General features: G+C 39.3%; 1 protein-coding gene across 4 annotated transcripts in view; it reads left to right on the top strand.

Moving 5' to 3' along the window:
• Positions 1-27,245, top strand: part of MYO16 (myosin XVI) — a 505,283-nt gene that overhangs the window by 410,503 nt on the left and 67,535 nt on the right. For all 4 annotated transcript variants that reach the window (XM_084879972.1, XM_084879970.1, XM_084879971.1 and 1 more), the window contains 3 exons: positions 7,835-7,931; positions 13,255-13,501; positions 15,479-15,750. In XM_084879972.1, the coding sequence (XP_084736098.1) occupies positions 7,835-7,931; positions 13,255-13,501; positions 15,479-15,750 (616 nt within the window). The remainder of the gene's footprint in view (positions 1-7,834; positions 7,932-13,254; positions 13,502-15,478; positions 15,751-27,245) is intronic.

The following is a 27,245-nucleotide window of genomic DNA, read 5'->3' as shown; positions in this document are numbered from 1 at the left end:
TAATGAATTAAAGAAGCAAATGGGGGAACTATGTGAATTCAGCCTGGAGAAGATGAATTTTAGTTAAATGGTTGCTTTATTGAACTTCTTAAGAGCGTAGGAGGTGTTCTGTTTGTCCTTGTGGTCCCAGAGCCTGGCACAGGGCCTGGCATCAGGAATGCACATGGGAAATGTTTGATTTATGTACGGATGATGGATGAATGATGAATTAGCAGGTGGATAAGACAGAGGCATGATAGCTTGGATCGATGAATAAATGTGAGACAAGGAAAACCAGGAAAGATAAAAGATAACAGTGTAGCTGAGAGCTAGTGAAAATGATATGAACCGGGAATGAGCCCTGACCTGCTGGCTCAGTTGGTTGGAGCATTTCCCCAATACAACAAGGTGACAGGATTGTGAATTCCATCCTTGGTCAGAGAACATACAGGAAGCAAGCAGTGAATGCACAGATAGCTGGAACAACAAATGGATGTTTGTCTCTCTGGCTAGCTGTCTTTAAAAATCAGTGAATGAAAAAATTTTAAAAATTATAAGCAGGAATGAATTAAAGAATATTCATAGCTTGTAGGTGGAAATATTGGGGCTTGGGGGACTGGTTCTATTAGGAAGAAGTTACATAATAAGAACAGAAAGTGCTTTCCATGGTAAAAGTAGAAGCAACAGTGTTTTAAAGGAACACAGTGACATTCTCAGATCAGCAGAAAGAAAAATAAGTCTGATGGGAGAGTGATGGAGACATCAAACCACATAAAAGAAACAGTATATTGTTCACATCTCATCAATAAAGCTATTTAAAAACTGGGAACAGATTTACATGGTAAGGCACTTTAGGAGTTACCAGGGATTTTTTTATTTTTAATGCTAATATCATATTGAAAGAAAATGACTACTTTTAATGCAAATATATATCTTATTTTTAAGTGGGAAGTATTTATTAGGATAATGCTAATATTTTTAGAGCAATAAAGATTGAAATTTTTAAAGATTAACCTTTTATCAGAAACAATGGAAATTAAGCATTTTTACAGCAAAAAAATAAGCATTGACAATAGATTATATCTTATTAAAATAAAATCTATGGTATTATATATTAATAGAAACATCCCAATATTATAGATATAGATATGAAGTGATATTCCTAAGATAACAGTGAGAACAATAGTAACATCATTCAATGAGAACTTTGCCCATCAGAGTCCTATAGCTCCTTGATAGTGTCTACAGAAGTTTCACATTGATTTTCTGTGCTCAGTAATATGTGGGAAGTTAAAATAACAGTAAGTAACATCTCCTTTTAGAGGAATAAAAAGTGTTAGTCCTTCAGAGATTAATAAAGGCCATATTATGGAGAGCTTTGAATGCTAATTCCAGAAGTATGCATTTTAGTTTACAGGCAATATGGAATCATTGACCATTTCTGGAAGATTAATAAATTGGAAGCAGTGTGCAAGGGGAATTGAAGAGCAGGTAAAGAATTAGAGGACGGGGTGCATTCTAGATTTTGGTTTGCAATAGTTTTATATCAAAAGTCTTTATTTCCTGAACATTAGATGCATTTTTAGAAAATGAATGAATTAAAATAGTTAAAACACATTTAATTTTAAGATTTCATCATTTTAAATAAATTTTTGTAAATAACTGAGTTCATAGTATACATAGAATCTATTAAAATCAGTCTTTAAAGTTCTTTCTCCATTTTATTCCATTTACTTTAATTTCCTTCACCTTAATACATATTATTTATGATCTTTATATTTCTTCAACATTATCCTAGCCCACCAAAGTATTTCATGGTTAAGTTAAATAATCAAGTAGGTTACAAATAATGACAAAATCAGGAAATCAGTGATATTATAGAGACATATACAAGATAGATTAATGACAAAGATATGCTATTTTAATGAATTCATTATTATATGGTAAATACTATACTGAGGGTTCACCAAACCATCTGTGATTTAAATGATGAATTGGAGCTTATTCAGGAGATGAGTTAGCCATGGCTGGTGTGGGTCAGTGATTGCAGATTCAGTTCCTGTCAGGGCACATGCCCTGGTTGTGGGCTCAGTCCTTGGTCAGGAGGGTTGTTGATGGATGTTTCACTCTCACATTGATGTTTCTCTCTTGCTCTCCTTCTCCCTTCCTCTCTCTCTAAAAATAAATTTAAAATATTTTAAAAATATAGATGATTTAGATAAAGATATTATGTGGGGGGGAAAAAAGAAACAGACTATGTTAAGCCAGGGGAGAAAAAATAAGTTCCCATTTTGGAACAGCAAACAATATGATATAGTTTAAGAATAGATAATCAAGAATGCCCTGAAAAAGAACTATACTATAGAAAGTCTAATAAACTTTTCTGAAAATTTTGAACATTATCTTGAAAACTGACTTGCAATTAAGTAATTTTAAGCACAAAAGTAATATAATCATGTTTAGGAAGACGACTTTGAAGTTAGTTTTGTTCCTCATCTCCCATACAATGAGGAGTGATCAAATGTGGGTACCCTTCAAAAAGGAGGCCAGTAATGTGCATCTCCTGTGTAGTGAGGGTGTCCTGAGGTTTCCATGGAAACAGGAAGTGTGGGTCCCTCCAACCCTCCATGGAAGGGTAAGCACTACCCCTTGTAAGTGTGATGGAAACAGCAATCAGTTGTGAGGAGGAGGAGGAGGAAGAGGAGGGGGAGGAGGAGAAAGAAGAGGAGGAGGAGGAGGGGGACGGAGGGAAGGAGGGGGAAGAGGAAGGAGATGGCCTTTACAGCTTTCTTTAATATCTCTAGTACAACCTCCAGACCACCCACATGCCATCACAACCCTCATTCTAGCAGGTGTCTGTGCTCCCACAGCCTGCACCTCTTTAAAAAATCCCTGAAGACTGTAGCAGTAATTGAAGCTTTCGGAGTCATCAATGATAATTTTGTATAATCTTTTAAAATCTGTCACTTCAAAAAAAATCCTAATGGTTTTCTAATAAAAATAGCAATGACTATAATTCACAGATGGCTTACTTTTATAGGAGTGAGAATGACATGAACATTTTAATCTCCGATCAGAACACTCTGCATCTAGGGAGTGCACAGGGAGAGGGCTCAGTGGGAGAACATTTTATTCCCTCCTTTTCTATGGTGTGAGGGAGAAATATCTTTTTATAAGAGAATGCAACTGGAATCAAGAAGGTAGGTGATCTGAACATTTGTTCTCATTTGGATGAATCTTAACTTGTTGGATGTGAGACATCACACAAATAAAGTTAATAAGTAACTTTATTTGAATTTATTCCATAGAAAATTAGAATGGCCAGCACATTTCTCCTAAAATGCATGTGATCGTCACTGAGTTTTTCTGATAAAGATTTCTAGATTCATACCTCACTAGTGATACCAGCAGACTGAAGTACTAAAATGCATTACTCAGAAAAGTTTCTGATGAAGAAATCCAAAATACTGCTGAAGGGCTAATTTTAATCTTTTAAGAGAGATGAAACATTTGCTACAAATATGACAACCCCAAAAGACCAGCAACTGTCAAACAAATGGTAACATTTTTTAATGAGCATCTCCATATCTTGCCAATCCACAAATAAATTATATATGATAAAGAATGTGAGTGAATGAATGGATATGAAATAGTGGATCAGTCCATTGAATAAGTGTAAAGTATACCAAATAGGTGAATGAAAAACTTTCTAAAATTTCCTGAATGTGATGGCAGCACAATACCTGGCCATTTCCATGAAGTCTTTAGCTGTGTCAAACAGGATACTTTAAATGTGGATTTAGACTTGATTTCCTTCTCCCACTGAACCAGATGCCTAGAGGCCCTCCTTACTTTCAAAGCCCTTGGTTTTTCCTTGGCAGGGAGAATTTTTATGGACATGGCTACACCAAAAACCCACCAGGAGCTTTGAGAGCTAGCCTTTGGTTCCCAACATTACAAGTGCCTGCCTATCTAACATACCACCTTCCCTCACACATGCCCTCTGCTGTCACACACCCACTCTCCTCCTCCCTTGCTATCATCCCCATCCATGACTCCCACCAAGAACTTCATTTTCCTGTCTCCAAGTCTGGCCTAACAGATCAGCCCTATGAAATACTCAGACTACTTCTGAAGTATCTACTATCAGATTCCATGAAATCGCTAATATATACTGGGGCGGGGGGGGGGGGGGGAATCCACTTTCTCCTGAAAACTGGATATTTTCTGACAATATTTTATGATTTCACTTTTTCTCAGTAGAGGAGAGGGATCAGTTGAATCATTGCCACCCAAACACACTGAGCATGTCTACACCACTTGTGGGCCATTTTCACTCCATTTCTTTTTCCTTTTATTTCCACCATAATTTATTCTACTGCTGACTGATATCCATGACTTATTCCCAGATTATTGAATGGCTTCTGGGTCTGGCTTCTATTCCCATCACTTATCGTACCTTATTTTCATCCTTGAAGGCATTATCATCCATATTTAGACTCATCTTACACCAGGACTTCACAGTTCCTCATCTTCTCTAATTCAAATCCACCCTCCTCACATCCCTACCACTTGTAATACCAAGAATATAACTTCATATTTTTTGAGAGTTGTGATTATATAGATGATGATAAATATGCAATGCATACGATAAGAAAATGAGGATCATTCAGAGGGTGATTTGGGAACACAAATGAAAGTCCTAAAAGCCCTACTGAAAGCAAATAAATGAGTATCAGAAATCTAATAATGAAGGTGGGGTTTGACTTCAGTTATAAAGGATAAATAGGGACTGGCGAGCAGACAAACAACAGTTGTGTAATCTTCCAAAACCAAACTGTTGTGATTGCATTATACTATCTCACTTTGCCAACAAACTATTTCCCAAAGCCAAGCCCAGCAATTCATTCTCCTGAAAAGGTAAGAATTTTATGGATTTCAAATAGAGATTCAAACATTATTTTTATAAAAGTTAGGTCTGATCCCCTTTAATTTGTTTACTTTAGCCACATTGCTCATAGGAGAATGTCCATGTTTTTCTGCAATACTCTTCACGGTTTGTCCACTAGCTACACCTGTAATCTCTTCCCTCTTCACTCTTCACACATCTGCACCCCCAAGCTGGTTTGTCATTTTCTGCTCCTTGCCTTTCATATGCTAGTTTTTCTGCCCTACATTCATCTTTTCCCACCATGCCTAACCACCCTAGAAAATTCCTACATATCCTTCAATGCTATATGGCCTAGGTAACATGCTTCTCAGTGAATCCTACTTGATTCCATCTTGATCACCTCTTCCTCTTTGAGGGTCCTTGAAAATAACTCTTATCACACTGAGCAGGTGTTCTCTCTAGATTTTGCTTACTGCAGATTTTCCATTTGAACTCTCTGAGAAGAGGGACCTCCTTTGTAACTCTAAAATCTAGCAGAATTCTCAAGATAAATAAAGTTGGTTTTTTAAATGACTGTTAGAAATGTCACTGTATGAGATCTAACTCTCTTCCTGCCCAGGGTCTCCTTTTGAGTATGGAGGGTACGAATAGAATCCAGCTTTCCTAGTTGCATCTATAGGTCTCTTCCCCTTGTGTTCTTTCCATTTGTTAGTTCCCCTAATTATTATTGATTTCACCAGTTATGTGGTCTTGTTGACTATCACTCCTTAGAGTTTCATTCTGGAACTCAGGTTTGCATGAATGTTGCCTTTGGGATAGGGTTTCCCACAGTGAGTAACATGCCGCAGTCAGGGATGAACAGAAAGATGACATGCTCCCTCCTTCCCAATGCCTGTCTCACAGATTTGTTCCACAGTGCTCACAGACAGTACCAACTGTTCTTCCTGTTCACTGCCAAAAGAAGTCAATAGCCGGGAAGGGGGGGGAAAGACTGTGAATTATGGAAAATAACCAGGGAGAGAGAATGGCAATACAATGGGGGCGTAACAATTGTCTGTAGCCACCCACCTAGGCAAATGTCTCAAATTTCAACCAACTAAAAACAAAACAAAACTAATCTAAACAAAACTAAATGAAGAAGGACATCTAGTCAGCCAGAGAGAGGCCTCTGAAACAGAACAGCAGCTGAGAACATTCTCTGTTGATCTAACTAACTAGCCTGACTACCATATTGTAAGATTCCGGTCTCAATTCCATATAAATGTGGTGTTTCATTGAGACAACATGGCTAAGGGGAGAGTTAGAAGGAAAGATGGGAAGTGACAAAGTATGTTTGAAGTAAACTCCGTTTCCATATGAAAAGGTTCATAAACTGCCTCTGGCCACATACTCAGAAGACAAGTCTGACCTATAAACCTTTCCAGTACCTAATGGTGTGTATATACATGCAAGCCCCGGGTGTCATTGTGATGTATGACACAGGCTGTGCTGTGTTATCATTTAATGTCCTCAGGTCATGCTTGGGAGCACACATGTTAGTCTTCCTCTTATTTTAACAGTGTTTGTTTCAAGTGCTGAGAATGTGATTATGAACATATTACAAGGTTTGCCTATGCAGTATTTCTTCTTTATCTAACAGAATATCACCTCCGAGCTTCCACAGCACTTCGTGTCTGTATTTACCAGACTTTTCTGCAATTATTTATGCCTGCTTCCCCTGAGAAACTGTGAATACTTGCATTGTAAAAGGCATTCAGTTCCCTGAATTCTTAGAAAATGAGCACAACACACAGGAAAATTATTTTTTAAGTGCTCAGCATGGCTTATTGTTGTGTGTTTTTAAGAATTCTCTTTGGTGGCTGCTTTCATCAATAGCAGCATGATTGGACTAGCTCGAATACCACTAACCTTTTTTATGGAAACAAATGTGAGGACATGATGAAAATTTAAAATTCTGGAGAAGAAAGCTCAATGTATACTTCTGCTTATGCAGACGACTACAAGATTATTGCTCACACATGACTTTGTTGAGTCTTTTTACTTTCATGTTGCAGTTCTATAATTGTGGCTATATACATTGAATCTATAATAATAAAAGCATAATATGCTAATTAGACCAAATGTCCTTCTGGAAGACCTTCTGGATGAAGCCAGGGCTGTGAGGGAAGCCTGGTCCCGGGTGCCAGAGGGAAGCTTGGTGCTGGGTGCCAGAGGGAAACCTGTGCCGGCAGCCAGGGGAAGGAAGGCCTACTTTTGCATAAATTTCATGCATTGGGCCTCTAGTATATAATAATGTACAGTTCAGTAGAAAAATTAATTGACAATAGACAATTTTGTGTGACTTTGTATGTTTTGTTTGGATCTTTTTATTTGTTTGTTTTCCTTTTTTGTAAACTTAACCACCCTCCCTGGGTTGATCACAAAGGAAAGTTAGGGGACTGGCTCTGGAGTGCAAAAATTCATGCATGGGGATGGCTTCATCTTCTGATAAAGAGGACTGGATAAAGGGTGCAGAGAGTAGCCAGAGAACACATATGTATAGCCCATGAACAGACAACAGAGTGGTGAAGCCAGGGGAGTGATGGCAGCGGGGCTGGGTGGAGGTAGGCAAAGGTGAGGGAGATGGGGGGACATCTGTAATAGGATCAACAATAAAAAAAAAAAGTCAAAGCCTGTTAGTATTTTGCACTACCTGGTGCAACTACCACAACTGTAGAGTGTAGGCATTTGCAAAAATAGATGACAATGTGTACACACAATAAAGGTACTTATTAGAACAAAATTTGAGGGATTGGGATTAGGTATTAATAGTGTTAAAATATAATAAAGGAGATGTACTGGCATTACATTTGCTATTTTGTTTATTCTAATTGTTTTCTAGAAAAATCTCTTGCCTGATGGTTTCCTCATAATCATTTTGGCATCTCTGTGCTATTAAATGTTTTCTTGCTATTTACATTTTAGATGGGAGTCCGAAAAGTGTTTCTAAAATACTGCCATGCCAAACAGCTCAATGATTTGTGCCTACAGCAACAGAGAAAAATTATCATCTGTCAAAAAGGTAACAGTACACACTAACATATATGAACTTTTGTGAGTTGTGGAATAGAAATTTAAATATCAGTGGGATCTACATTAGGGTGAACTGCTCCATCCACACTATGATGCTGCTATGGACACTTTTCGGGGGTTTAGGCAGCACTGTGGCTTAGTTTGCTCTTTACCTGTCTCTGAATCAGTGTATGCAGACACGATACTGCTCATGCTTTATTTGGTAGTCATTTCAGTTGATATTTTGTAGCAAATTTTTTTTTATCTAAATCACAGTTTGGAAGAAAAGCTATTTCTATGCCATGCTTTATGCATCTTCTACCTTGCAAATATTCATGCTTATTGATCCTTACAAGAAGTGTGTACCCGTGAACCCATGATGGTACTTATATTCAGCTAAGGAGCCAGATTCTCAGCCAGTTCAGATCATATTTTATGTGATTCTGCATATGCATGGGGAAAATCCTTGACTTTCTTTTTCCTTTGTGAAGCAGTGATGATATCTGGAGTGTTATCTTTGATAGCAGATAGCATTTTTTTTTTCATTTTAACTTGGAGAGAGTTCCTTTAGAATTTCTTTTCCTATCAAAACCCAAGCAACCATCAAAATGGCTACATATTAAAAATAATAACTATGCCTCACATAAAACATACATACTTAATAGATTTTTAATTTTATCAATAATTTAATTATGCATTATAAGTATAATTTTCAAAGAAAGGGAAAAAGGAAAAATTAATCCAGATGCTGGTTTTTGGTGGAACTGGTTGTAATGAGCTCTCTGGTATATTTGAAGCTGTTTAAAATTAGCAAAGACAATTCACAGGATGCAAAAATCAGTTTCATTCTGTTCAGGGCTCTGTCTTTTTGAAACTCCTGGTTTCATCCAGGCATGCCCTCATGAAATCTCCAATGTCTTATCATTTTCTGATGACAAAAAAGTACTGCTACATTCTGGTTCCTCAAACGGTCTCATTCAGAATGAACAAGTTCAATCCAAATAATGCTTAAAATTAAGCACATCATTCTAAGCAAAAACTTTCATCTTGGACCCCTCATGCCTCACAGGTGGGCAATGGGCATGCTTCTCATTCTTGCCTACTTAGGCTCATGCGCACCTGTGACCCTCCTGAGCTGAGGAAGAGGAGGGAGAGTGAGGAGACAGAGCAGCTCTTCTGTCTGACATCGGCAGTGTGACCTAGCCTGGGGCTCCTCTGGTGGGTGATTGGGTGTTCAACGGCGATTTGGATATGTGGCCACATTTCAGCATTTATCTGTACTACCCACCTGAGAACTGGCAAGACCTCTCCTTTGGACAGTCACTTATCATCCCACCGCAACCCCTTGGTACTCCATGGGCATTCTCTGCCCAGGCCTCTATGCTGTCTAAGAAGTCTTTTTAAATGACCGCGAGCAGACATCTCTGTCTTGAAAACCGCATCTGGTGCTGGAGAAGCACACCCTGGGACCCTGACAAGCGTAGCTTCTCCCCACAGAGCCACCCTGCATTCAGGGGCCTGGCAGCAGCCACTGATACAGCATCTGTCTTCTCAGGACTCACGCTCCACCATGTCCTCCAGAGTCACATAGCAAGTTCTCTGGGTGGTCCTCAGAAGCCACTTTCAGCAGCTTGCTCTTTACCTGGTCAGAGGCAGATGGGGAAGCCTAAGGTTAGGGGAAGGACCCACCCTCTTAGCAACTGTGGCTTCTCTGTGGATGATGTTCACCTGGCCTCCTTAATGTTGTCCTTCATCAGTATAGAGAGAGGCGGGGGTCTGTTTTGGATTTGCCTTGGCAGTTCCTGTTTGTGTGGCCAGCCCTCACAAACCACCCTGTGACCTGAGCATCTGCAGCCTCGGCACCATCTGGGATGCTTAGAAATGTCATGTCTCAGGCCCCTCCCCAGACCTCCTGAATCAGAAGCTGTATTTCCAGTCTCAGCTGTGATTGGAATGGGAAAAATCCAATTTACAAGACCAGCGTTGTAATCACCGCGCTATGGAGTTAACTGAGAGCCCCATTTAATATCATGTTATATGTACATAGAGTAAAGTGTCAAATTCTCCTGGAAATGTTCCTTAAATATAATTAGAAGAATGTGCCCTCTGCCTTCCATCAGGGGTGCCCACTAGAAATTTCCCTTCTATTCTGTTACAAAGAGAAGTTGCTGTGCCCTGCTGACCTGAAATAAAAGAAATGAGCAGAACTCTAGTTATCTCTACACCTCTACAGATAAAAAATTGAGAATGGCCTACAAAATGGCATCAAGATGAAAACCATAACTTCCTATGGCATAAATGAAATAAAGGATATAAAAGCATTTTTTAAATTATAGGCTCTTAAATGCAAAGCATTAGGTATTGATTTTTCTTTTTTATATCTTTTGGAATAGTTCCTTCAGTACTTTTTGCTACTATGAAATTTACTCAAAATTTATATGATGTGGTGTCATTTCCAGTTTTTCAAGAGTTCTCATTTATTTCTTTGTAAATGTTGGAGGGAAAGAAAGCTGTTATTCTTAATCTTAAATTAAATTATTTTAATCTCAAATTATTCCTAACAGAAGTTTCTCTCTGACTATATGTTTACTTTGTCCTGGATGGAACTTAAAATCTGAATACTATGTCATAAAAGCAGTCTTTAAAAATTGTCAGAAGAGCATAAATATAAATATATATTGAAGCAAATTTATTTTTATTACTTGCCCCTTGTTAAATATACCAATTTTTTAGCAACTGGTATAACATTTTAAAATATACTTTATTGATTTTTTACAGAGAGGGATAGAGAGTTAGAAACATCGATGAGAGAATCATCGATCAGCTGCCTCCTGCACACCCACACTGGGGATGTAACTGCAACCAAGGTACATGCCCTTGACCGGAATCAAACCCGGGATCCTTCAGTCCGCAGGCCGACACTCTATCCACTGAGCCAAACCAGTCAGGGCTGGTATAACATTTTTAAAGAATTTGAATACGTGCTAGTATGAAATGTGAGAAAATGGAGTTCTCCAAATATGGGACCATAGATTCTCGGGTCCAGATGAATCCAGGGAATAGCTCTGTTGACATCTGAAGTCACAAGTAGTCTGGCATATCCACATTAATATTCCCTTTATTACAAGAGATTAAACAGCTTGATCCTTCCAAAAGTCAATGTCTCAGGTTTTTGTTTTTGTTTTTGTTTTTATTGATGTATGTATATGTTTTTTTTTTGTTTTTGTTTTTTTTTTTAAGTAATAGAATTAGCAAGTGAGTGGACCAATTTGAATTCTGCTTCTCTCTCCCAATGTGCTCTTCACATGGTTAATACTTATTCTGCATTTTCTCTTTCTAGAAATCTGGTTGCCCCTTTTACTGTTTAAATGTTTCCCCTTTAGATTAGTGCAGCATGACTGTTTACAGTTAATTCAATACCACTGCATTCCAAGTAACTAATCATTTAGTATTGCCATCGGAATAAAAACCTTAAGCATTTTAGCTGTCTGTGTCTGCAGAGTGCTTGCCTCTGAAGCCATAATTGTGGAAAGTTGTGTACAGCTTTCCACCTTGTAATCAAGGAAAGGCATCAAGTGGATGTCAGAGATAACCCACACAGTGTTCTTCAGTAGCCATGGACTATTTTAAAGCACTCAATGTTTCATAGCCTTTTTTTTTTGTTCCTCCCCTACAGATGAGAATAAAGTGATTTTGCTACACCCATTGGTTTTCCCTGAAAGTATAGATTTGATTAAAATCTGAACTGTTCCTTCTAATCTTAGAAACTTAGAATTGGAAGGGATGGCATCCCAGAGTCAAAAGGACCCAATAGTAATCACTCCCCCGGCACCTGTCCACAGCATACACAAGCAGGGGAGGGTCATCTTGCTCTCATGAACTTGTTCAGAGACTGGAAGCAGAATCCCTTTCTCAGAATGCAACCTGATCCCTGTGTTCAGTGTTATACAAAGTTCTTCACACTGATTGTAAGCATGCTACCTTGGCTTCCCTGTTGGTAATCTGCTTTCTACAGAGTGATAGATCATGTGATATCTGAGTGGTTGGATGCTAAGGGAATGAGCTTGGCCTCATAACCAGAGACTAGAATCCTGGCTCTTCTATTCATTGGTTGTGTTTTCTTGGAGGAAGATACATTTAGTGCAGAATAAACATTCACTGACATATTCTAATCTCGTATTAAAAAGGAAAATCTAAATTCAGGAAATACTAAAGGCAAAAATCCTTAAGCTGAAGGAGGCTATGATCATATCTATCTATCTATCTATCTATCTATCTATCTATCTATCTATAAAAGCCTAGCAACCAAATGGTAGAATGACTAGAAAGACCTGTCCACCATTGGCTATGATGCACACTGACCATGAGGGGGCAGACACTTAAATACAAAAGCTGCCCCTGGATGGTCAGCATTCTCCCACAGTGGAAGTGTTGTTTGGCTGACCTGGATGAGCTGTGCTCCCACAGCAGACCAATGCCCCCAGTGCATAGATCTGTGCACCAGACCTCTAATTGTTTATAATAAGGTTTACACACTGTAATAAGTCCTCACTAACCTTCTCTTTCTTTGTCTACAGAATGGAGATAATGGAATATTAATTATCATTGAATTGGGGCAGTGAGTGATCAAATGGTGTTCTGAACACACGGAAGTGCATTTAAATTACACTCATTGTTTTTATTCCAAGTCTCACATATGTGCTGAAATTAGCCATTTCAAAATGTGTTCACTCACTTGTTTCCCCCAATTCTTACACATTTCTCTACCCCTGCTTCCCCAGAAAGCAGGAAGGGTGTCCTATATTTCTACAAAATCTTTTTCTCGATTCTTAAGTGCAATGTTAGTTTTTCTGAGAGTTAAATCACAGTCTTATTAACAATATGTGCATGATGTTTTCAAAGATTGATTCCAGGATCCTCATCATTTCTGTTATGATCTGATGTAACAAAGATAATCAGTGTGTCTCAAAATGGTCCAGTTAGAGTCAAACCCCAAAATTCTCTGGGGTTTGGACCTTGTTCCTTTTCATTGACTTTAGTCCAGCCTATCAATGTCTAGCCTCTCAAACAAACAAAATAAAAAGTGTGGGAGCCTTATTATTACTTTCATGACCTCATTCAGTTTAAGGGTTTGTGTCTCTAGCGTTATCATGACTGAATTTAGACATTTTTAATGCAAGATTAGAATATTTTAGTACATTTTATTTTGAATTAAATACCTTATTTTGTAGTTGCTCAGACATAAATGTACCGTGGCTTTTGTTTGTGTGGGTCTGGGTTTTTCCGCTGTTGCTTCTCTCCCTGACCCCTGATTGCATTCTTTTATGGGGAAGTTATTAGAAGATTTCTGGCACGCCAGCACTTGCTTCAGAAAAGAAGCCTCAGACAGCAAGAGGTCACATCCATCAACAGCTTCCTGCAGATTACAGAGGACATGGGGCTGAAGACCTATGATGCCCTGGTCATTCAGAATGCTTCAGACATTGCCCGTGAGAATGACCGGCTCAGGAATGAAATGAATGCTACTTACCACAAAGAGAAGTTGGAGGCGAGAGGCAAGCATGAGGAAGGAGCCAAAAGGTAAAGGCAGACAGTGCGCAACTTTAATTATCTATGTAATTGATTCAGTGGGATCAAGAAAGTTCCGATAGCCCTTGATGCAAATTTCAATCAAATATGACAGTAATTACGGGAACCGGCAAATATGCACCTACCCTTTATTTGAAACCTCATAAAAACCAATAGGATGCTTTTCCTCTGCATCCTTTTAATGAAATAAATGCTACATGTGTGAGTTGAGTCCAACGGAGTAATTATTGCTTTACTTACAATGCTTGCATCAGTCATTTCCCTTTCAAGCACAACATTTTAGGGCATCTGATATTTCTGCCTTAGCTGGCTTCTCCACATCTTTATACAAGTGCCAACTATATCAAAGTCTCACTCAGAGAAACTTCTGGGAATCTAACAAAAAAAAAAAAAAAAAAAGAGAGAGAGAGAGAGAGAGAGAGAGAGAGAGAGAGAGAGAGAGAGAGAGAAGCTACTCTCAAAACAAAAGTAGTGAAACCAATAAATAGTTGTATAGATGTTTTCCTTAGTAAACTGTCTCATTTTCTTTGCCAATAAGGAACCCTTTGGGGAGAGACTCTTATTTTAAAGTTCACTTTGGAGGCTGACATAGAAATGTGGGGACCACATGATCCTTCTCCACTTTATCACTCCTGCCTCTCCATGAAAGATGAGGACCCCTGCGATTCATAGAACCCCTCCCTGGGAGGGCAGGCACGTGGGTCCCTGAAATCCTAATTCACTGTCAAGGAACTGCTTGTTTTTTCATAGGAGCTCGGTAATATCTAGTTCTTTTTCTCACTAAGAAGTGACTCCCCTTTGCCTTGACTACCTATGTCAAACGATTTTTTACTAAGGTGGAAATGGTGATGTGCCTCTCACTAGTTAGCTTAAAATATCTCAGTGATTAAAAACTGAAAAAAATCCTTTTGTATGGAAAACTATAATTAAACATTACAGGGGAAACAAATCACCCACTGAGCGCCATGCTTTTATCTTCAGCTAGTTCGTTTTCTACCCAGGCCCCTCGCTCTGCCTTGTGGTGGATGCCAGCCCTGTTGGTGTGCTGCCATGCAAAGATACAATTATTAAAACAAATTCTCAGAGACTCCTGGTAAAATGGATGCATTGGCATCTTGGTGCTACATGATTATATTGACATATGAAGCCAGAAGGAATTTTTTTTAAACCATAGAACTATTAATTTTATATGACTTCCAAAATAATGTTTGTTATTTTCTCTGCTGGAGCTAAACAGCCACCCCAATTTCTCAATTTGATTATGTGTTCATGTGCTTGATATAAAATTAAGTGAAGAAGTATTTGTCAAGTTGTTGTTGTTGTTGTTGAATGCCCGCAGTTTACTTAGCATTGGACAACCAGGGTGGGTAACAGAAGAAAAATAATAATTCTGCATGTAATGAAATAATTGCCAATGAGGTTTAATTGGTTAGGAGAAAAGAGAGAGAAAATGTAGATCTTTGATGGTTTTGAGTACATGTTGTTTTGCAAGGGGAAGTGGTGGTGAATTCTCAGCATTTGATGCATCAGTAACTCTCTATTAAGATGGGTTCTCCAGAAATGATCATTCAGATTAAAATTCTGGGTGTTGGCTTTTTTTTTTTTGCTTAATAATCAGAGTGTGAAAAAATTCATTCAGTGAATGCCTGGTAGAAAATGTAGCACTCCTTAAGAAGTGTTGCATTTGTGTGAGTTTATTTTGTTTTGTTTTTTGCTTTTGTTTTTTTCAGTGATAATGATGCATCTCCAAGGTGCTCATTTATCATCTAGCAGGGGCTGGAAGGACTGGGCAGCTTTCTCTGGGGGTGTGGGTTCCCAGAGTGCTGTCCAGGCAGCCTTCAGCCTCGGAGGGGAAGGCTGTTAACCAGAAAGCCTTGACTGTGTCTGGTTGAGCAGGTTCATTGTTATCCTCTGAATGTAATGCATCTGGGCCTCCCCGGGTGCTGTTTGTGTTTTGTTCCCCTCAAGAACTGAAGACAGGAGTGGACCCAGGCATTTCCACTGCAGCTCTGTCCCAGTGCCCATGGCTGTGGACAGCCTGATGCAGTCCCTGGCTGGCTCCTCCACCCGGTCTCCTTCTCTGCACTCTGTGTTCAGCCTGGATGACAGCAGTGGCCTCCCATCACCACGGAAACAGCCTCCACCCAAGCCAAAGAGGGACCCGGCCACACGACTGAGCGCCTCCTATGAGGCTGTGAGTGCCTGCCTGTGGGCCACAGCCAAGGAATCATCGACTGAAGGTTAGCCACAGGGAAGGAGGAAACGGGCTTGTTGGCTTATTGATGCACTGATTTCCGGTTTTTGAGAGCCCCATGGCAGTATTGTTACCCTAATATATTTTTAAAAAGAATAAATCCAATTGTTTGCTTGCCAGAGGCTCTTTAATCATTAAATATAAATAGTCTGTATTCAAATCTCTAAGCTTCTTAGGAAAAAGCTACTTATATATCATTTCCTTAAGTCCCATTCCCACTTCCACATGAACGAGGGGCTGAGCCTCAAATCAGAGCAATTTAGAACATTGGTCTCCAGTCCATGTGCATTTTTACTAATTTTAGCCAAAAAAAAAAAAAGTATCAGGATTTTCTATTATCACAGTCCAACTAAAAATTGAACTTGCTTTATTATGCAGCAAGTGAAATAATTCACACAGATCAGAGTCACGATATGGCAGGATTGAGTTAGTGAAATTTTTGGAATTAGATAATATAAGTATCTTCATTAGTGTTCTAGAATTATTTATATATTTATACAAAATGGGAAAAGTCACAATTTATTCACAGTCAGGTATCTCATAGATGAGTTCATGTGACTTATTGCTTAATTATTAATTTTTAGAATTGGGAAAAATAGAGAAAGCGCTTCTTTGAAGAACATTTGTTAATTTCACAGATTTTATTTATCACCGACTGAAAGTTAGATCCTATTCTAGGCTGGGGGATACACTGTCAATGAAATAAACAAAACCACTTCCCCCCATGGAATTTTCATTCTAGTAGGGGAAGACAAATGGTAAACATAATAAACTAGCAAATCCATTGAGTATCTTAGAAGATGTTGCTGCAGAGAAAAATAAATATGCTAAGAGGTGATAATGTTTGGGTATAGTCAAAATTCTAAATGAAATGGCTATGCAGGTTTCATTAGAAAAATATTATCTGAACATAAGATGGAACACAATTCCTTCCATAAATAAATGAACCATAAAAAGCATAGGGAAACCATAAGCTCATCTTTAGAAAAAAGAAGGCTGACTCCAAGGAGCCGATGGAAAATCTATGGACCAAGAGCCTAGAGCAATGAATACACCCTAGTTACCTTCCAAAATGCTTTCTGTCAGTTGCTTTAAGAAAGAATAGATTTTTAGAAGAAATTTTAGTTTAAAAAAATGTTGCTGTCATATGTATGAGTCATGCTGCAATAATACTTAGGTGGAGATGTAGGCAAAATTTATAACTTTGGGGAGAAGAATCCAAGTATGTATCTTTAGTGTCATGGCAATAAGGACAACAGAAAGATAAAATGACCTTAGGGAAATCTCCTGGAAGAGAGTCTTCAAGCAGGTATATGTGAATATAGGACCTCCCTGAAAATAAGGTATGCTTCCAATGCACACAAGCTAGAGGAGGCTTATCCTCTCAAGAAATTATGAAGGCACTCTCTGAGAAAGTAGACTAACTAAAATTTCCATCATTATTACTTTTAGGCCTCTGTATTGGATTTATGGTAAAGATTTCAAAAAGGTGTGATTGAAATATGAAATTATGTTTTTTTTTGGAATAATGAAATAGAAAGAATAGTATTTAACAGTCTAAGGCTAATGAGATGTAGATGCAAAGACTCAAAATAGCAGCAGAAATTGGAAAAAAAAAAAAGGTTGAAAGTTACAGTGTATCCTATATAATAAAGAGGTAATATGCAAATTGACGGGCACTCCAACACACAGGATGGCTGCTCCCATGTGGTCAAAGATGACTGCCCCATGTAGACACAAGATGGCTAACACAGATGGTCATCAGGGGAGGGAAGTTGTGGGTGATCAGGCCAGCAGGGGAGGTAAGTTGGAGGGACCAGGTCTGCAGGGGAGAGCAATTGGAGAAGACCTGGCCTGCAGGGCATGACAGTTGGTGGGGCACCAGGCCTGCAGGAGAGGACAGTTGGGGGCGGGGGGGATCTGGGCCTGCAGAGAAGGGCAGTTGCAGGCAACCAGGCCTGCAAAGGAGGGCAATTAGGGGTGACCAGGCCTGTAGGGGAGGCCAGTTGGGGGTGACCAGGCTGGTAGGGGAGGGCAGTTATGGGCAATCAGGATGGCAGGGAAGGGCAGTTAGGGGCAATCGGACCAGCAGGGGAGAGCAGTTGGGAGCAACCAGGCCTGCAGGGGAAATCAGTTAGGGATGACCAGACCACCAGGGTAGAGCAGTCAGAGATGACCAGGCCTTCAGGGGTGGGCAGTTGGGTCAACCAGGCCATCAGGGGAGGGCAGGTAGGGACAATCAGGTCAGCAAGGGAACAGTTAGGTGTCAATCAGGCTGGCAGGGGAACAGTTAGGTGTCAATCAGGCTGGCAGGGGAGTGGTTAGGGGTGATCAGGCTGGCAGGCAGAAGCAGTTAGGGGCAATCAGGCAAGCAGCAGGTGAACAGTTGAAAGCCAGCAGTCCTGGATTATGAGAGGGATGTCCCAGGTTGGAGAGGGTACACGCTGGGCTGAGGAACACACACACACACACACACCCACACACACACACCATACACTAATATCATGCACCATGTCACTAGTATAATATAAAGCCCCCCTCCTATCTTGAATGCTGCACACAAGCTCTATAAATTTGAATAAATAGTTCTCAGAATAGCAGGTAAAGTCTAAAAATGCTTTCTCTTTGTGTGCATATTAGGAGACCTGTTGCCCTGAAGGTGAGATTTTAGAGTAACTAAGGGCCAAGTAGTCACACCATTGTGAAAGGAGACAAATGTATAAATATAAATATAAATATAAATATAAATATAAATATAAATATAAATATAAATATAAATATAAATATAAATATAAATATAAATATAAATGTAAAATTGAGTTCTCTCATATGAGTATTAAAACATATTAAGAAAAATTATTCAAAAATCATGGGATAAAATATATATATAAAATAAAATGACAGGGGGAAAAAAAAGATGAATGAAGAAAATGCACGAAAATCCACAACTGTGAAATTCTGAAACTCCTTATTACTGTAGGGAATCACAAGTCTCTCGGGATTTGCAGTATAACATACATGATGTGACTCATTAGACTCACATGATTTTTATGTAAAATTTAATTAGAAATTCATTTCAGCTCACATATGAGAAAGGTGTTGGTAGGTGTCTCCCCCATAGGTGACACCGCAGTAAACTCACATACTGGAGGCATGTAAAAGGGCTATTCCATAAATAAGTTCCTTTTTTTCTATCTATAATACTTATTCATTTTCACAATTTATGATTCCTAGTCCTTCTGACTTTACAATCATTCCCATATCTCCTATGGCTGTCAGGGGTCTTCAAACTACGGCCCGCGGGCCACATGCGGCCCGCAGAGGAGTCTGATCCGGCCCGCCAGGTTTTTTGGGCAGTGAGCGCAGCCGAGGTGTTACAGTAGGAATTAGTAGTTCATATAGTCCGGCCCTCCAGCTCTCTGAGGAACCGTGATCTGGCTCCCACTTTAAAAAGTTTGAGGACCCCTGCATGAACTCCCACATTTTAGAATATGCTCTAAATATATATTTAAGGAAAAAACAATAACCTGCACCCGGCCAGTGATTGAGCTTCTGCCTATGAACCAGGAGGTCATGGTTTGATTCTGGTCAGGGCACATGCCCTAGTTGTGGGCTCACTCCCAGTGTGGGGCATGCTGGAGTTAGCTGATCAATGACTCTCTCCCATCATTGATGTTCTATCTCTCTCCCCCTCTCCCTACTTCTCTGAAATCAATAATTTTTTTTAATTAACCTGCATGTTGGGATCAAGCTGGTGTGCTAGTTAGTTTTGTAGCATTAGGAGCCAGAAGCCATTAGAGGGGCTTTGTCACTCAGGCCATGGACTTCTAATCCATAACACTCTTAGTAACAAACCTGCCACAGCAATGGCTCTGGTCCCATTTATGCCATTGTGACGGGAGCTCAAAGTATCCTATACAGTACAGTAGCCACTAATAACTGGCTATTTACATTTAAAGTAATGAAAATTAATAGAATTTAGCCAAAACTGGTTTTGCTCAGTGGATAGAGCATCAGCCTGTGGACTGAAAGGTCCCGGGTTCGATTCTGGTCAAGGACAGGTACCTTAGTTGTGGGCATATCCCCAGTAGGGGGTGTGCAAGAAGCATCTGATCGATGACTCTCTCTCATCGATGTTTCTAACTCTATATCTCTCTCCCTTCCCCTCTGTAAAAACTCAATGAAATATATTTTAAAAAAAAAAAAAGAAAATTAATAGAATTTAAAATTCAGTTATTCAGTCACTCCTGACAGTCTAAGTGCTCAACAGCCACTGGTATGGAATTTCCCATCATCACACAAAGTTCTCAGAGAACACTGATTCTAAGAACTGCATGTTTTTACTACAGGGGAAGTACAGTCAGGCCTCACTTAATGCCATCATAGTTCTGTGACGCTAAGGAAAAGGAGGTATAATGAAACCAGTTTTACATTAGGCTCATGGATACAAAACAAGAATTAGGTTTCTGTGGCATCTCATCAACTATTGAAACCATGCTGTATGGAATGCCACTCTTTGAGTACCTGCTGTACTGAGTTTTTTGCACCTAGTAAGATGTCACAAATTTATCCTTCTTCTGCAAAAGTTAAGAAGAAAATCCGATCACTACTTAAAATGCTCTATGAACTCTGCTTTCATAAGAACAGGGACCACGACTGTGGTTAGTTCATTGTCTGAGCCATTCCTGAGGGCCTATTAAAAATAAGTTTAAGTTCTTTTCTTTTACAAATAAAGCTGCCAATCAATCCAGAAGGTTCTAGAATGAATGGAGATCTGATTGGAGAATGAAGAATGGTAGAGAAACCAATAAGTTACATTAAGTCTTAATCTTTGTGACCAGTCTTGATCTTATTAACACATGACTTTCCTATAGGATTTTATGCAATAACAAGTGGCCATAAAGAGGGGCAGGCAAGAGGGCTCATTGTTTTTGTTTGTTTGTTTTTTGTTTTTTTACTACCTTTGTGCCCGAGAATCTTGAAACACTTTTATGGGCCAGTAAATTTTAATGCTTGTTTGCAAATGATTGACAAGCTAGAGCCAACTATTTGAAAGTACTGTTTTAAGAAGTCTGGGTTTGGTCTTTGCAAACAGGGACTAAGAAAAGGAATGTAGGGGCCTGGCTTCACTTTTCTCTTTGCTATGGAGCTCCCAGTTCCACTACTTTTTGGAGTGAAGAGTTGATTCTCTAAATCCAAAGCCTATGCTTTCTTCCAAACACAGTCATGGCTAGATGATGAAATGGTAAAAGAAAGGATTTTCTTGGGCAACTGTCACCTCCATCGTTTTACTCTCTGTGGTATGACCTCCACAGCCACCTTCCCTGCAGATTCCAGCAGCCCATTCCTTATAAATTATACATCCAGGAATCTTTTTTTTTCATTGCCATACAACTCCATTCTCAACAAAATGCTATTTTTAATGTATAGATACAAGAATGGTTCAGCTGTGGTGCTTCGTTTGGAAATAATATTCTGTTCCTTTTCTTTTTGACTGTCTTATTTATATCTTTATTCTAGACAGCACTTGCCACATGGTATGCACTCAATAAATACTTAACTGAATGAATACATGAATGTTATAGAAATATATTTCTTCGTGCTGCTTTCATTAAAGCAGAATGAGCTTTCTATCAATAAATCAAAATGAGCACAATTTGGCAAGGTTCAGAATGTCCCCTGGAGATTTGTTGGATTTGGTTTGTCAACATATTTTTTAGCAGATGCCCCTTTATACTTTTTTTTTCTTCTATTACCCGGAATTTGACAGAAATTAGGTCTTCTCTGAACACTGCCCCGAGAATGCATTACTGGACATAACAGGAGAACATGACTGCATGTTTTACAATTTATGATGCATTTTCACACTCAATGCATATTAACTAAGTGTATTTCATGAGTTTGGCTCTTCCTTGAAGAGGCCAGTGGGGATGATAAATGGGTAAACAAATTATGAGATAAGCAGAGTAATAGCAAAGAGAACAGGATGGTTTGGGACAGAGCAAATGGGGCTAGTCCTGGCTGGGAAATGAGGAAGGATCTGGAAGGACATTTAAGTGACATTATGCCTGTAGAATGGGTAAAGATGGAATGAGAACAAGGGCTACACACACACACACACACACACACACACACACACACAAAGTGATGTAACAAGGTTGGAATATATCAGCTCAGTAGGAGCTCTTTTTGTCCAATGGGTAGCTGGTTGTAAGTTGGTATCACTTTCACTCATGTATGCAGAAGGCCACCAGGCATTTGTTTAGGCATCCTTGGTGTCCTGTGCTAGGCATTAAGTTTGCTCTGAAACTAGTCAAAATCACACTGGAAGAATTGGAATACAGTGGATACATACACATGAGATACACATGTTTTCTGGTTGAACAAGCCCCTCATTCCTTTTTTCCCCCTTATAGATTAATTATGTAGGTATCTTGTTCTCAATGAAAATGGGGACAACTAGCCTGTGTCCTGGAGCAAATGGTGTTTTAAGTCACCCAACGTGCCTTAACAACAAAGCCAAAGGGAAAACATTTTGTAAGAACATTTTTATCTATTAATAAAACTTAAAATGACACAAGTCCCTAGGTCATTGCCCAGTCACTCAGATAAGAGTCAAGTGTGTGAAATGGTGAGACAGCTTGAGAATGTGGGGTTTAACCCTTAAGTTACTGTTTGAACAGTAAGACTTGCCCTGAAGATGATCTATGATTATGAAATGTCTGCCTGATATCTTACTGACATTTTACTCACAAATCTTAGGGCTAAAACATACTGTTAAGAAAACTCTTAATGTAAACCCATTTTTAATGGCCCTCAAATTCCTATTTGCAAATGAGCTATTAGTACCCTCTTGGGTGGACACACACACACACACACACACACACACAGATGGCCATAAATCAAATTATTCTTAATTCTGTAACCTTGGTGTTCTAATTTTAATTTGTGAAGTTAATAAGTTTTCAAGTCCCCACCCCCACAGATTATTACTTAGTGATTATGGAATATGACAGAAACTGTGCTATCTACATCCTCAATAAAGCACCTCAGGGACTTGATATCACTGAACCCCAGGTCATACTCAAAGAAACCCTGTCCTATCATCCATGATTAATTTCTGGTTCTGTAGTAATGAGATAATGATGACAATAGCCAGCACTTACTTAGTGTTTATAATGTGCTAAGCATTAAGCTAAGTAAGTCTTTAGAACTAATCCTTGTGACCCATCTATAGATGAGGACACTGAGTCAGCGTGCAGTGGTATAGCCTGACACACATCACTTACCCAAGGCAGTCATATCCTAGAGGCCAGGCTTTTGACTTCCTCCTAACAAAACATACTACTTTATTGATAATAGTTTAATTTTAAAAAGAAAGCTTTTCTCTGCATCTCGAGAAAACCTTGAGGGAATATCATATCAGTTATTTATTGTTGCTTAACTGATCATCCAAACCGTGATGATTTAAGTCAAGCAGGGTTATTTTAGTACTATCTCTCAGGTTCTCATGTTAACTAGGCTCTTCTGGGTGGCTCTTACTTGAGGTCCTTCATAAAGCTGCACCTGCTGGCTGGAATCCTCTGAATGATGGGGCCTCAGCTGCCTGGGGGTTAGGGCACCTGTATCTCTAGGTGGTCTCTCCACGTGGTTTGTGCAGCATGGCACCTCAGGATAGCTGGACTCCCTGGAGAATCAATTATTCAAAGCACATGCCCCAGGAAAGAGAGTACCTGCCATGAGTCAGTCTTGGGAGACAGGTAGCATCACCTCCACCACAGTCATTGCATCAGGCAGTCCCACAGTTACATGCAGGATTAGTGAGGAGAAATAGATTCCAGCTCTTCATAGGACTGGAAGCATTATATATGGTGGCCAATTTTTTGGAAAACAGAAATTGCCTTATCCACCCTTGGGACAAAACAGTTCACATTCTTTTCACATATAAGATGCACTTTCCTCTTCCCTCCCCCTCACCCCAATTGCCCTAAAGCTTCATCCCATCACCACACCAAGATCAGGTTCAATGCCCAGATCTCATCATCTAAATCATATTCAAGTATCCTGGCTGCTCGGGTAAGGCTCTTTAGGTGGGTAGCTCCTCCAGGATTGAACCTATACAGCTGAAGACCGGTGACCTATTCTCCACACAACTAACATGCACTGGAGGGACAGGTCCAGGATGTTCCTGTTTAAAAAAGGGGAAAATTGGGAGGCACACAGGAGGCTCTTTCACACATCAGTTCTGAACAATACCTGGGCACACACTGCCTGTGCCCTGGTTAGGATTTTGTCCTAGTGCCTAGAGATGATTTCCCATGGGTCACAGGTCTATGCTTTGGAATCCTGGCTCACCTATAAATTTTGATTCCTAATCCACAAGATGTGACATGTTTAGGGCTGGTAGTTTTCCCGGCCTGCTTTCTGTCTATAAAATGTTGAGGCACCAGAGCCTCCTCGTTCTGTATTAAGTCTTCTCCTTTCAATGCAAGATGATCCAATTCCTTTAAAAGCTTTGCGAGTTTCCTGTGAATTTATAATCTGCTGCATTATTCAAAAGCCACATCGACAAGTCTCTCAGATAATTATCTTCTTTACTTTGGGCTCTCTGCAAGACTTCTGTGCTGCAATACACTTACGATTCTTAGAAGTCCTGTGGTTTTGCTCCTTTGAACAGATCCATGAAGCATCACCTTAAATCTTCCTGACGTCTTAATAAAGGGTTTCATAGCCACGGTCTTGGCTCCATCTTTAGATCACGTTTTCCTGAAAATGCCCCAGATTTCATCTCTGCTTGGAAGTCATTTCTTAACTTAAGAATTATTTGCCATCAGGACAGCCTGGCAGTGAGAAACATTTATTTTCCAACATAGGAAGTCCAGGATCCTTTATAGTTAGTTAATAGGTATTTCTTTGGCTTATCTCTTTACTCTCACATTTTACTATAGGCAGCTAGAAGAATTCAGGAGGCAGATTTTACACCCCACCTGAAAACCTCCTTAGCTACATCATTCAGTTCCCTAAGTGCATTTTTCACTTTCCACATTGCTGCAGGTGACAGTGTTGTTAAACTTTCCACAATGGCACAAAAAGGCTCATGTTTCCTCCAGCTTCTAGCATCTTCCTCACCTTCTTTTATGAGCTTTACTGATATCTGTGTTAGTTGCCTCCTGCTGTGTAACAAAGCACTCCAAAATTTAGTGACTTACAATAACATTTGTATCTTTTTCTCTCTCTTACAGTTCTAGTAGTTGTCTGGGCTCAGCTAACCAGTATTTACACAGGATCTCTCACAGCAGTAGTGAGAGTTTGGGGATGGGATCATCCAAAGACTCAATTATTAGATTTTTGGTGTCTGGGCTGGGAAACACAGAGAGCTGAGAGCTGAAGCAAATGGAGTCTTCCTCATCACTGTCACCTCCACGTGGTCTCTCTACCTGTTCCCTAGAGCATGAGTAAACAGTCCCCTCACATAGAGATCAGGGCCATCTAGATATGTGTCCCAGACAGCAAGAGCCAAGCAGAACCAGACTCCCTGCAGGCAGCAGCCAATTCCCCATATATTATTTGTCAGAGGCAATCACAGAGGCCCTCTCAGTTTCGGGGTTCTGAAGCGCATGTGGGACTGAAAATATTGTTGAAGCTAGTTTTGGAAAATACAACCTGCCACAAATCCTTTAAGTTATTTAAATCTTCAGTGCAACTCTTTAATAGCAATGCTAACATTTTGTTTGGTTCATTAACTTTCTGGGAGAAGCTTATATCTTAGTGTGGTGCAGGCCTTTAAACAATGCTTATTAATTACAGAATGGTGCATTTTGGGCCTTCTCTGCTCTTAAAAGTTGGCTGCTTTTGGGAACTGTGTATAATACTGGCTCACAAAGATGTCCATTGAGTTAGAAAATTAGCTTTGTTCTTTTTCATTCTCTTTTGGATGTCTCCCGGTTGTTTCATGTTTCCAGTGTGCCAAAATATGAGCAAACACTTTACATACAATATACATTTTGTGCCTCTGAGATAATTACTGATCATTTTATGCATCGCTATATTGAAGCTTAGAGAGCTTTGCCTAAAACCTCTTTTAATATTGTCATTTGCACCATTGCTACCCTCCCCGTAATACTCACAATTCTGTGACCCCTCTCAGGGCCTGTTGTTTTTCATTTTCATAGCCTATGTCATGTTCTAACATGCTAAAGAACTTATTCATTTGTTTAACCTATTTTTTTATTGTCTGACACCTTCCACTAAAACAGAGGAAGGTAGGGAAATTTTTCTCTGTAATCACTAATGTGATTTCAGTAAATACTAGTCAAATGTATGACTCAACGAACAACCACACAAATCAATGGTCCTGCTGAGATTTGAATCCAGGTTTGACTGGAAACCTTTAAACATTTTTTTCTTAATTATGGGATTTTGCCTTTTTTTAAACATTTTTTAAAATTGAATTTATTAGGGTGACATTGGATAATACAATTACATAGGTTTCGGGTGTACAATTCTATAACACATCATTTGTACATCATATTTAGTGTTCATCACCCCAAGTCAAGTCTTCTTTCATCCTTACTTATCCTCCTTTACCCATTCTACCTCCTTACAATTCCCTTTCCCACTGGTAATCATCATACTGTTTTCCGTATCTGATGGGTTATTGTTCTGGGTTGTTATTGTTGGTTTTTGCTTAATCCCTTCACCTTTTCCACCCAGGCCTCAAACATCCCTCCCCTCTGACAGCTAGCAGTCTATTATCTGATTCAATGAGTCTGTTTCTATTTTGTCTGTTCGCTTATTTTGTTCATTAGATTCCACATATAGGTGAAATCATATGGTACTTGTCTTTCTCTAGCTGTCTTCTTTAACTTAGCATAATACCTTTCAGGTCTATCCATGCTGTTGCAAAAAGAAGATTTCCCTCATTTTTATGGCCAAGTCGTAGTTTTTATTTTTTTGTAAATGTATCACAGCTTTTTTATCCACTCATCTACTGATGGGCACTTGGGCTGCTTCCAAATCTTGGCTATTGTAAATAACACTTCAATGAACTTAGAGGTACATATGTTCTTTTGAATTACTGTTTCGGGTTTTTTTGGATAAATTCCCAGAAGTGGAAGTGCTGGATCATAAGGCAGTTTCATTTTTTAACTTTTTGAAGTAACTTCATACTGCTTTCCCCAGGGGTTAATACTCAAAATTTGCTAAAACCTTATAAAAGTCAACATGGGAAAAAAAATCTAATTTAAAAATGGGCAAAGACACTTCTCCAAAGAGGACATACAGATGGCCAATAGACATGAAAAGATGCTCATCAAAGAAATAAAAATTAAAACCACAATGAGATATCACCTCATATCTGTCAGAATGGCTATTATCAGTAAATCAACACACAGAAAGCAGTGGTGAGGATTTGGAGAAAAGAGAACTCTGGTGAACTGTTGGTGGGAATGCAGATTGGTGCAGTCACTGTGGAGAGTAGTA

This window comes from Pipistrellus hanaki, assembly GCF_964339955.1.
Source record: "Pipistrellus hanaki genome assembly, chromosome: 3".
NCBI classification, from domain to species: domain Eukaryota; kingdom Metazoa; phylum Chordata; class Mammalia; order Chiroptera; family Vespertilionidae; genus Pipistrellus; species Pipistrellus hanaki.
Note: the sequence above shows the minus strand (reverse complement) of the source record. Positions and strands in the feature narration are given on the sequence as shown.